We start from the raw sequence: 11,494 nt of genomic DNA, 5'->3' as shown, positions 1-11,494 counted from the left end.
ACTAATGGAAGACTGCCTCAGTTTGCTTTCAACAATGCCTCATTTCTTGTGTAAGGCTAATAGCAGGGTCAGTTCATTATTTTGCTTTCCTTCACTAGCATCAGCATAAATGACATTCGTCATTGTTCTTCTAGCACTTTTTAATGGGTTCTGAGACGGATTTTTTCAAAGCTAAAAACAGGGCCAACCATGACAGTTACTATTCTATGCTACATACCAGCCTTTCAAGTGAAAATATTTAAGTATCCATGGACCAGTTAGATCCTAGCCTCTTTCTCCACCCTTTTTTTTTTTTTTTTTTGAAAAAAAGCTTCGTGAATTGGGTCTGTAATATGCAGTGCCAAGGCTTTGAAGTTCTTTTTTATTTTTGCGCCGGAAAACATTTTCATTATCCACAGTACAACTCAGAATAATTAAAAGGGTCATATTGAAATATGTCTGCCTCTAGCACAAGGCAGTGTGGATTGGAGAGAAATGTTAACCTAACTGGCATCTTGAGCTCAAATATTTGTGCTAGCATATCTGCTAGTGATGGTGGTGCAATGTCATGCCTTGTAGTCCCATCATTCATTGGTCCCATCCTTCATAGCTAGCAAAACACACCCAGGTGTTGTTGTTTTTACACATGTCACCAGAGGAATGCGCTCCACCTTCTTTTGCACTATTTGCACCATGGATGGCATTAATGTGGGACTAATAAAAATGAGAAGGACCATTAGGGGAAAAAAAGAAGTGGTACACTTTGTGGCCAGGGCAGGTTTTCTGTTCACGATACAAACGGATGTGAACTGAATTGAGGTAGGCCTTTTGGAATGCACCCTCAGGGTTATTTGTCGTACCAAAAGAAGGAAAACAGACAGACTTACGCATTAGATAGTGACCTTCCAAATCTCTCTTTGAGGTGACCTTACACATCTTTCTTCATAAGTAGCACTTTCCCTTATGTTTGTTTGCTATGTTGCGTGGGAAGACAACTCAGGGGAAATTTCAACCTCTGCATTTGTGTCTGTTCTGCTTTTGTGGGCAATCAGGTTAGTAGCTTGCAGTTAAGCGTATTGCTAATGGCCAAATCCTCTGGAAAGTAGGTTGTTTTAATTTGCAACCAATAGGAGGGGAATGTGAATTAAGACTTGCCCTCTTAAAACTAAGCCACTGATTTATTACCAGGGTATTGTTTCACCTCCTCCTTCCATCAATCTATTAATTGGAATTTAGTAAAACTTTAATACCTTGTCATAAAGACTTGAGCATTTCAAGGAAACGTAGTAATTAGTATTAAATTCTTACCCAGCTGCACGCATGACAAGAGGCAACTGGATGATAACTTGAGCAACCTTCGGTATTGAATTCAGGATTGTTCTTTATATCGTTCAGTATGTTTAATGAGCATAAAAGTAGGCTTAAGAGAGGAAATAGGCTGACACAGCTGTACTCATAGGTCTCCTGAAATTGCCCCCCCCCCCCAAACAGCATTGGACATTAAGAAAGTGTTTTCTTTTATGACCATCTAGATAAATCCAGAACATCATTTCTTCTTATTGAGAGCAGTGAATTGCAGTGGCGAGTATATCAGACTAGGCCCCAGGAGACCTTGGTTCATATCACTACATCATGGCACTCTCACTGGGTGACTTTGGGCCAGCCACTATCTCTCAACCTAATCTACCTCACAGGGTTGTTGTGAGGGTGAAACGGACTTGCTAGAGAACCACGTATGCCACCTTGAGCTCCTCGGAGGAAAGGTGGTGGTGGGGTATAAATGACATAAATAAGTGCTAAAGGGGTTGCTGTGTTAGTCAGTTGCAGTAAAAGCAACAAAGAGTATTGTAAAATAGGATGCAGAGTCTTCCCACATCCAGTCTGCACTTTGCTTTTCCATGAATAATTGAGGAGTATTTTTATTTATATATTAAATTTGTATACCACCCTTCATCCAAAGATCACAGGGTGGTTCACATATGAAAAGACAGCAAATGTGACTTTTTTCCCTTTAGTGGAAGATTTATTAATATTTACATTTTACATTTTGAATATTTTCAGCCCATTCGTAGAGAAAATAACCTCAGAAGTGTTCACTTAACAATAAGCAGACAAACATTAGTATAGGCTAGTTACTTTGGTCATATTCAGTTAGCCATCACACTGGATGGTAGACAGCCAAATGGAACAAACTTTACAGGATCAAAAAGTACATGCATGAGGCTATATAAGGAAGGTACAGTGGTACCTCGGGTTACATACGCTTCAGGTTACATACACTTTAGGATACAGACTCCGCTAACCCAGAAATAGTACCTTGGGTTAAGAACTTTGCTTCAGGATGAGAACAGAAATGGTGGCGCGGCAGCAGCGGGAGGCCCCATTAGCTAAAGTGGTGCTTCAGGTTAAGAACAGTTTCAGGTTAAAAATGGACCTCTGGAACGAATTAAGTACGTAACCAGAGGTACCACTGTACATTTCAAGATAAAAGATACCTGTGCTTCCACAAGTCAGGTGCAAGTAGATAAATACTGGCGGGAAGGCAAACGGCGTTTCCGTGCGCTGCTCTGGTTATTCATGCTGTCCACGTCTTAATCTGGTCTTAGTCATGCTGGCCACATGACCCGGAAGCTGTACGCCGGCTCCCTCAGCCAATAAAGCAAGATGAGCGCTGCAACCCCAGAGTCGCTCACGACTGGACCTAATGGTCAGGGGTCCCTTTATCTTTACCTATTTTGTTAATGTGGATAACAAAGGAGTGGGAGGGAGAATACAGTGAAAATCATATTGAAATCATGTAATTAAAGGATCCTCTCAGGATTACCTTGGTAACCAGTATATTCAAAAAAATAGCTTTGCTGATACAGGGGTCTCAACCAGTGTTTGTGTTCCATTAGATTGGCATATCAAGGTTAAATTTGGGACTGCAGTTCTTTCATGTTCTGTATTTAAAGATTGTTAGACTTGCCCTTGGGAGATTACTGGACAGAAACAGTTTATTTGAATATTTAGAGTAGGGCAAAGCCTAGAAAGTTATTCTCTTTTTGTCAGCAGACCTAGAAAGCTTTGACCTTTCTTGCATAGTAGTTGGTTTAAATAGATTCCTTGGTAGGCACTGAAACAAGTTTCCATCTTTTGCAAAATTACTTGAAAAAGAGAGTGCATTTTCAGAAAGTAGTGTAGTGCAGTTGCTAGGACCCTCTTTTCAGATTATTTCCTAGGATAGAATCCAGGGAGTGATTGAGAATAACTTTAAGGCTCATTCATCTCTTCCCTGCCAATGGCTGAACTGAAAGATCCATTGTTTTCAGTGGGACTTACATAACTGTGAGAGAACCCATTTTTAGATCTTAGGCTCTAGGCCCTTAGAAGTGATTAGGCTGATAATTTATTTTATTTAACTGGATTTGTATACCACATGATTGTAGAAACCTTGAAGCAGTTTATTATTACTTTATGAATCAATAATTATATTCTGCCCCAAAATATAAATAAATTCAGCAGTTTAAAAAAGAGCTATATCAAGAGACTTGCATACAGCAAACCATACATGATTCCTTGCTACTACACCTCACGACCAACACTGAAGTGGCAAACACCATGGCTTTGTCCGTGAAGGGTTAATATGTAAAGTGTTACTTATACAAAAAGCAAGCTATGTAAACTGCAAACAGTAACCCAGTTAACTCACCCCTACCTTAGAGGCCCCTTCCCATCTCTCATCCATCTCTCAGGTGAGAGAAGTAGCTGACAGCTAGCCAGCGTGAGAAGCCTCCGCTCTTCCAACTAATTGAACCAAAACCAAGGCTTCCAAACAAGCAGATAAACATTTATGAGTTCATTCTTTCAGTAAATACCAAATAATCCTGGGATTATCTTGACTACCAAGTTGCTGTTTACAGGTCTACCGAGACATTTGCACCTTTTGGTTCTACACATCTAGGGTAGTCATGCTTTCCTGGTCCCGAATGGTCATAGCTGTTGTACCAGCTGAAGCTGGTAAAAGGTCCTGTGTGTTTTGACATGTGACATTTGAATGTTTTATTTATTTATTTTAAGAAATGATAGTCACATGTGGCTTGTGGCAAGGAGTGTTAATGTGGATGTAAGCATGCAAGTGATATGTAAGTCATCTCTAAAAACAAGCAAATTTGTGACAACCAGAAATAAGACTTAACTGTTCTTGTTTGATTTTGTTATAATGTAAGCCAGTGGGCACAGGAAGCTGTGACTAATACCCTTTCATTATTTGACTTAATGAGTTATGTAGTCTTAAAGGTCACCTCTTCAAATATGAATATAAATTAATGGGAACACTCCAGAGAAATTGGAACTTCTGAACAAGCCACATTGATTTTAAGTAGTGGCTTTGCACAAAAGAATTCAGTTCCAAAGACAACAGAGAACAAAAATGCAATGTATCATGTTTGTTAGCAAGATTCTATCCATTTCCTTTAATTAAGAAATTGAAGAAATAACTGAGTGACATTACCAGATATGGAAAAAAGGATAAAATACAATTTTAAAACTACATATTGTTTTTGGAAATGGCAGAAGATGTTAAACCTTCCTAGTCACCATTCACTGTTGTTGGGCTTCTGCCAGTCTCTCTTACTTTGCTTTTTACAATGGTGGCAGCTCTGTTGTGATAGGAAAGCATATTGTGATTTGATTGCTATTGGAAGGTAATGAAGGCACAGTGGGGGTGTGTGGCCTCATTGAGTGAGATCAAGGGCCTAATGTGGCTGATAGGCTCTAGGAGATGGCTGGGCCAATCACATACCTGTTCTTCTAATGCAACAGTATATATTGGGTGACATCCAATTATGCCTGCCCACTTGCTCAATCAAAATCTTCATGTATAGCAACACTCAAGGTTTTTCCAGCAGTCCCAACATACCCAAAACCTGCTCTGTAGGGTCCCCCAACCCTTGTGGGATTTAAAGACAATAAGGCACAAGTTCCTCAGACTTAATATATGTGGTTTTAGCTTTAAATATGAATCCAGGTCCAGATCTTTATGAAAATTTTATGCAGATAAACTATTGCCTTAGAATCTCATCAATTTGGATGAAAAATCCTCTGCAGAAGTAATGCATAACTAAATAATTAACAGTAGTCAGAACTCTTATATTTGAACCAGAAGGGGAACAATAAGATTAAACTACCTACTGACTCCTGTGGGAAGTATAACTAAGCTCAAGTATGACATGTAATAAATGTATGCAGATATGAAGGAATGGGCTACTTTACAAATGGACAAGTATCCTTCTGATGTGAGAATCTTAGTTCACCAGATGACCATATTTGAATTCATACAATAAGTCCAAACCCATCAAGGAACCATGACGAGGGCAATCTGTCAGCATTCAGCATTGTGCCCAGAGATAGACACGAGTCTTAGCACTGCCAGAATGGAGATAATTGTCATCTGTGGCAGTGATTAATACACCTATGTTCTCTACAGCCCCTGAAGGTTAGAAACGGTTTGAGAGACCTTGTGCAAGATGGATGTACATAAATGGAACAAAACTAAAGAAAACAAAACATGAAGTAATATTTGAAAAACCTTATTAATTGTGAATGCTACCTGCTTATGACAATCTTTAATCTGTAGTAGCGTGAACATATGTAGTGTTGCCATTTTACCAGGGTTGAAGTTTCTGATGTACAGTTCAATATATTGCCTAGATACCACCTCCCCTCTTTTCCATTCCATGCTGGAGTGTGGTGAAAGTACTGTAAAAATTAATAATATTAAATTGTCAGGCTGGGCCCCCAGTGCACTGTGTAATAGGTCTAATATATCTACCTTTACCTCACAATTGTGAAGAGAAAATTGGAAAATTTGTATTTATAAGGGAAGTATTTTAAGCGACGTGTATAGTGTAAGGAGATGTGTACAGTGTAAAACCTTGGTGGAAGAATGCCGCATAGCAAGACATTCAACAGTCTAAAACCCTTGCTTAATACAGCAGTGAAACTTGGTGAAAGAATGCCACATAGCAGGCTTTAAACAGCCATTTGCTCCATGGCCTGCAGCAGGTAGCTAAGTAACTAGGCAAAAACATTTTATGAAAGTTATGTATTTTGTACTGTGCAGAGGAAGACTAAGATGGACTTCTGTGGATTTATTTGCAAAGTTGGCTTAAAGTGTCATCTGCAGAAATTATGGTAGTGTAGTTAATAGATCTGCGAGTTAAAGTTAGGCAGCCTGAAAACAAATCTTCCCTTGAACAAATGTGTTCCAAACAGTAGTTCTGGAAATTGATTGCTGTTATTAGGATAAGAGCTTTCTAGAGTTTACAAACAGGTTTAGAAATTTAAAAAAGAAAAGCTAGAGCAGGTTCGCAAGATGAGATAGGTGCATTTAAAGTATCATTATGTTCAAAATGATCAAAACTTGCTCAGAATGTGGAATTTATCTAATGACTACATCATTTTACTCTAGGATGATGAAGTCCTCTTTGCATGCAGAAGAGGATGATTTTGTGCCAGAACTTCAGAGAAGCATTCATCCCCGTGAAAGACCAGATTGGGAAGAGACTCTCAGTGCAATGGTAAAGTTTCACTTCCTTTTATACATTGTTGTCTGTAGTCCTTGAAATGCTGTTCACTGGTTTATAGAGTGTGGTTTACTGCCTCCCCCGCCCCACCCCCCCAAAAATCATCCCACTTAGATCATATTTATAAAATTGAGTATCGTGCAACACATTACATTCTTTGGATATATACCAATAGTGAGAAGGAGATGATGATGATGCCTGGTGATTCTGTTCCATGAATACATGCCTTGAAGCATGCCTAGTGATCGTTTAAATGTTCCATAATGTTGCAATGATTTTCAATTTGCATTAAGCTCTCTTTCAGCTAGGATCCATAACGTGTGATCTTTCCCCCGTCTTTCTAGTGGAAAATGGTCATTGAAGCATAATTTACGTAAAAATGATTAACAAGATTAATCTGGTCTGAGTTCCCTCAAAACTCACCAATCGGAAAGCTTACATTATTAAAATTTCTCCCTTGCTCATATGTTTAATTCACAAGCAGCATTTAGAAAATGTGAAAAGTGAGGGATGAAGTCCATTTTTAGTGTATGTTTTGCTTTGCCAGGGAAACAAAAAAAAAAGGTGTGAATGCTGAGCACTGCTTGTTTCCCATAGCAGTAGCTGTTCTGCTTTTCTCCTTGGGCTTGATGGTAAAAAGAGCTTGCCACATGCTGAAGTGAGGGGCACCCCTACCGTTCTAGCTCTGTTCTGTAGTTAGGTAAAGGTAAAGGGACCCCTGACCGTTAGGTCTAGTCACGGATGATTCTGGGGTTGCAGCGCTCATCTCGCTTCACTGGCCGAGGGAGCCGGCATTTGTCCGCAGACAGCTTCCAGGTCATGTGGCCAGCATGGCTAAGCCACTTCTGGCGAACCAGAGCAGTGTACGGAAACGCCCTTTACCTTCCCGCTGGAGCCGTACCTATTTATCTACTTGCACTTGACGTGCTTTCAAACTGCTAGGTGGGCAGGAGCAGGAACCGAGCAACGGGAGCTCACCCTGTTGCGGGGATTTGAACCGCCGGTCTTCTGATCGGCAAGCCCTAGTCTCTGGTTTAGATCACAGCGCCACCCGCGTCATTCTGTAGTTAGGCCCATCCTATTCCATTTCCTTCTCAAGTCAGTCCCTGCCCATATATGCTTTTTACTTGTATCCATGGTAAATACAACTCATAGCAATGCAACTTGGGGGAGGTAACCTTATTTGAGCTGATAGTTTGTTTCTCTAAATTAAAAAAATGTGAATATATTTGTTGCTTCCTGTGGGTCACTTGAGATACTTACTTTAACAAGCACCTTGTGGGTAGGCGGAATGAATCTTTTTATTAAGCTAATGCTTTTGGGCAGGGCAATGGAAGATCTGGAATTATTTAAGAATGTTTATAACCCACTGTCTATATAAAGTTTATATATAATGTTTTTATGAAGAAAAATCTCTCACCTACACACTGCTTAATTGTATACATGTGAGTGAACCACACCAAAGCCCCAAGGCCAAAAAGGTAACGTTGGTGCTGTAGATCTAGCAATTATGGTTACTTCCAGATGACCTGTTGGTTGACCATTTATCTTGACTCATCTGCATACTGTTTACGAGGAGTTAGATGTTGACTATTGAGTGCTCGTTCTGATTTTCTAATGGCAAGGTAACATGGCCTTGCATCAAGCAGTTGTTATAACCGTACTTCATAGCACATTTTCTTGTCAATTTATTCATTGAGGAAGGTCTGGGTTGTATCCAGTGCTAGTCCTAGTCTGAGTAGACCCATTGAAATTAATAAATATGGCTAGCTTGGCACCATTATTTTCAGTGGGTCAACTCTAAGTAGAAGTTGGTTGGCTATGCCCCCCCTGTTTTTTGTTTTTTTTAAGGAGTGGAGGTGGGAAACTGGTTACCGACTTTCTGTGTACAGCCTGAATTTGCCAGTTTATGACTGAGTTACACTTGAAAAGGGTAACTGTCTAGAAATGCCCAGAATTGTGTAATCGAAGTTTTGCAAGGTCAATATCGCCACTGTAGATCTGAGTAAAAAGTGAGGCTATCCTATCCTATTCCAGGATCAATACTTGGGATGGAAACAGTATTCTAGCAACTTAAGGAACATCTGAGTTTTATTTTGTAAAGATGTTTCCCACTTTTCTGTGCTCTTGGTGTTCAGTGACCATTAGGAGAAAACCAAATGAACTCCAAGGCATTTCTCAGAGAGGGCCAACTATCAGTTGGTTCAACAGCAGTTTTTGTTTGTTTGTTTATATGTTCTTGTTTTATTATGAGTCTGTTCTTCATTTTATTGAAGATTAAATTAAAAATTAAAGCATTCTTTTCACCATTTATTAAGAAAATCACTGTACAGTGGTACGTCGGGTTACAAACACTTTGGGTTACAGACTCCGCTAACCCGGAAGTAGTACCTCGGGTTAAGAACTTTACCTCAGGATGAGAACAGAAATTGTGCGGCGGCAGCGGGAGGCCCATTAGCTAAAGAACGGTTTCAGGTTAAGAATGGACCTTGGAACAAATTAAGTTTGTAATGAGAGGTACTACTGTATTTGAACTAGAACATTTTCATTGCTATTCTGCATCATTCCGACAATCTCTTTATTGCAATGATGGGAACTGCTTTCTAGAGGCTGTTGCAGAAGAGCAGTACATTTTCTCTACCAGGAAGGCTGCACTGCACATAAATTTACACTGTCTCAAAGTACCCATCTGTTGGCACTGATAGAAAGTAGGAGAGATTATTTGCTGTAGCGTGGCTTTATGATGTGGTAATAGGACTGAACCTTCTAAAGCAGTTTGTCTTCCTGGCTAAAGCACACCCTTGGCTATTTGTTCACAAAATCCCCCCTAGCTAGTTTAGTGAATTGAATGTAATTATTTTCCAATGCAAGATATATTATTTGCTAGGCAATAGATTTCAATTGTTGTACTCAATTGTCATTACACTGTAACTCCCACAAACAAAACAACAACAAAACAAGTAAATCCAAAAGTATGTTAAACATTTGATTTTTCAGAAATGCAGATGATCAAAACTTAAAATTCTGAAGTTCTTCACATCATTTGGATTAAAAAATCTCATTGACTGTTGACAGTATTTGGGGTCAAAAAACATAAAAAGTAGCTTTCTCGCTGTTTGTGTATTTAAATCCCAGGCAACAGTCCTGTTTATGTCACCTCATGGAGAAATGCACAAACTCAGTTCTAGTTAAAAGATGCCATTTGGAGAATCTTATTCAAGGAACCAGTTAATTAGAAAAAATGACATTAACTAAAGTGTTGGATAGGAAAGGCACCCAAGCTGCCCTGCTCTCTTAACTAGTAAGCAGGTACATTCTTTCTTATATTTATACTAGTCTAAGAATTTTAGTTCTTCTTTTAGAAATAGATTTCGGTATAGCTATTATTTTCTTTGTTAATGTATACTGCAGAGGAATGTTTTTATGGAGGCTTTCTGTGCTCTTAGTGTTAAAATTTCCAAGCTTATTACTTGTTCTGTTGTCTGCTCATGTGACTTCAGGCAGGTGTTCCTGGTATCCTTGCAAAGATTAAGCGCAGTTAAATCAAAAGGCTTGAGCTAAATAAATCTAGGACGGATCAAGATGAAAGGCATCAGGTTGAGGAAGTCCATAACACCACAGGAAAAGTATAGGATATATATATTAGTTTGGCTTGCCTCTCCAGTCTTCTACTGTGTTTCAAAAAAAAGGCAGTATGATCTGAAGTCAAGATCCCTTTTGAGATAGAGGCAATAATTATTTTATTTTTCCATTTACCGTGGACTTTCACCTAAAACTCCTAAAGTGATGTACAGAAAACCCAACACATTTGTTTGTTGTTCAGCAGAAATAAGTAGGAGTCCTGTAAATAACAGTTGTGATTGCGAGTCAGATGTACTCCATAGGAGGGACATGGTTGCATCTGCACAGTACCTCTGTGTGTGTGTGTGTTTCTGGTAGGCTATATAGTCTGTTAGTTAAGACAGTTCTTCATATGGAAATATTGGCAGTGACTATCAAAGCCTGAGAGCCATGTCCAACTTCTGAAGTTTTTGGATATTCTTATTCTTATATTAGGAAACTATACCGAGGAGCAGAATGTCTTCATAGCAATACTCCTTTTCTAAACCTATTGATTTTATGCCATGAGGTTGCTCATCTGGTACATACCTTAGTGATCACTTCAAAGATCTGGTACATACCTTAGTGATCACCCCTAGTTGAACCAAACTATTAACTACAGCAGAAGGGCCATTAGAAACTGACATTCTAGTTGTATGGAGGTGTTGTCTTTTAAAACTGATGTTGCAGCATGGGGAGTGTTGCATTTTTTTTTTTTAAAAAAAGCAGGCTCCCGTATGACAATTAAAATCTAGCTTCTGCAGCTGTCAAATTTTGCCATCACCAGGCTTCCTAAAAATAAAAGCATGTTTGTGGAGGGCTTTTATTTCACTCCCAAATGAGTCTTGTAATTGACATCTTCTGGCAGCTCATGCAAAACTGATGTATTGCTTTTTGTTTAACTCTTGAAATGCAGGGCTATTCTAATTGTTATTCACCTGAACTGGTTATGCTATTGGCTGTAGCCTGTCAACCTTTCTCCCCCCCCAACCCCCCTCCCCATGTCCAGCAAATGGTTGTGAAAAGTTATATGCTTCAAAAACGGTTAATAATGCCACAATTAATTGGTTAAGAAGGATTAAGAAGGATGCACATTTTATTACCTGTTATTAAATTAATCTAAAATAAGATAACAACATACAGATCTAGAATGAGTGTTCATCACCATTTTTGATGGTTACCTTGGAGAGACTTGATATGTTGGAAGGAATGTGAAAGTCATTGTGCCCCTTCCATTTACGTGCAGGAGAGGAAACTGGAAGGTCTTGTATGTCATAGAATACATTGTGATAATGTAAGATATTGTTAAACAGTGTAACGGCATAGCATGGAGCCTGCACTTTAAGCGG

At 39.1% G+C, this 11,494-nt stretch overlaps 1 protein-coding gene across 7 annotated transcripts in view; it reads left to right on the top strand.

Moving 5' to 3' along the window:
- ARHGAP32 (Rho GTPase activating protein 32) overlaps window positions 1-11,494 on the top strand; it is a 199,655-nt gene that overhangs the window by 77,776 nt on the left and 110,385 nt on the right. For all 7 annotated transcript variants that reach the window (XM_080983353.1, XM_080983349.1, XM_080983351.1 and 4 more), the window contains exon 2: window positions 6,431-6,539. In XM_080983353.1, coding sequence (XP_080839479.1) covers window positions 6,431-6,539 — 109 coding nt within the window. The remainder of the gene's footprint in view (window positions 1-6,430; window positions 6,540-11,494) is intronic.

Source organism: Podarcis pityusensis, assembly GCF_964106645.2.
Source record: "Podarcis pityusensis genome assembly, chromosome: 15".
Lineage (NCBI taxonomy): Eukaryota > Metazoa > Chordata > Lepidosauria > Squamata > Lacertidae > Podarcis > Podarcis pityusensis.
This window is presented reverse-complemented; position numbering and strand designations above follow the sequence as displayed.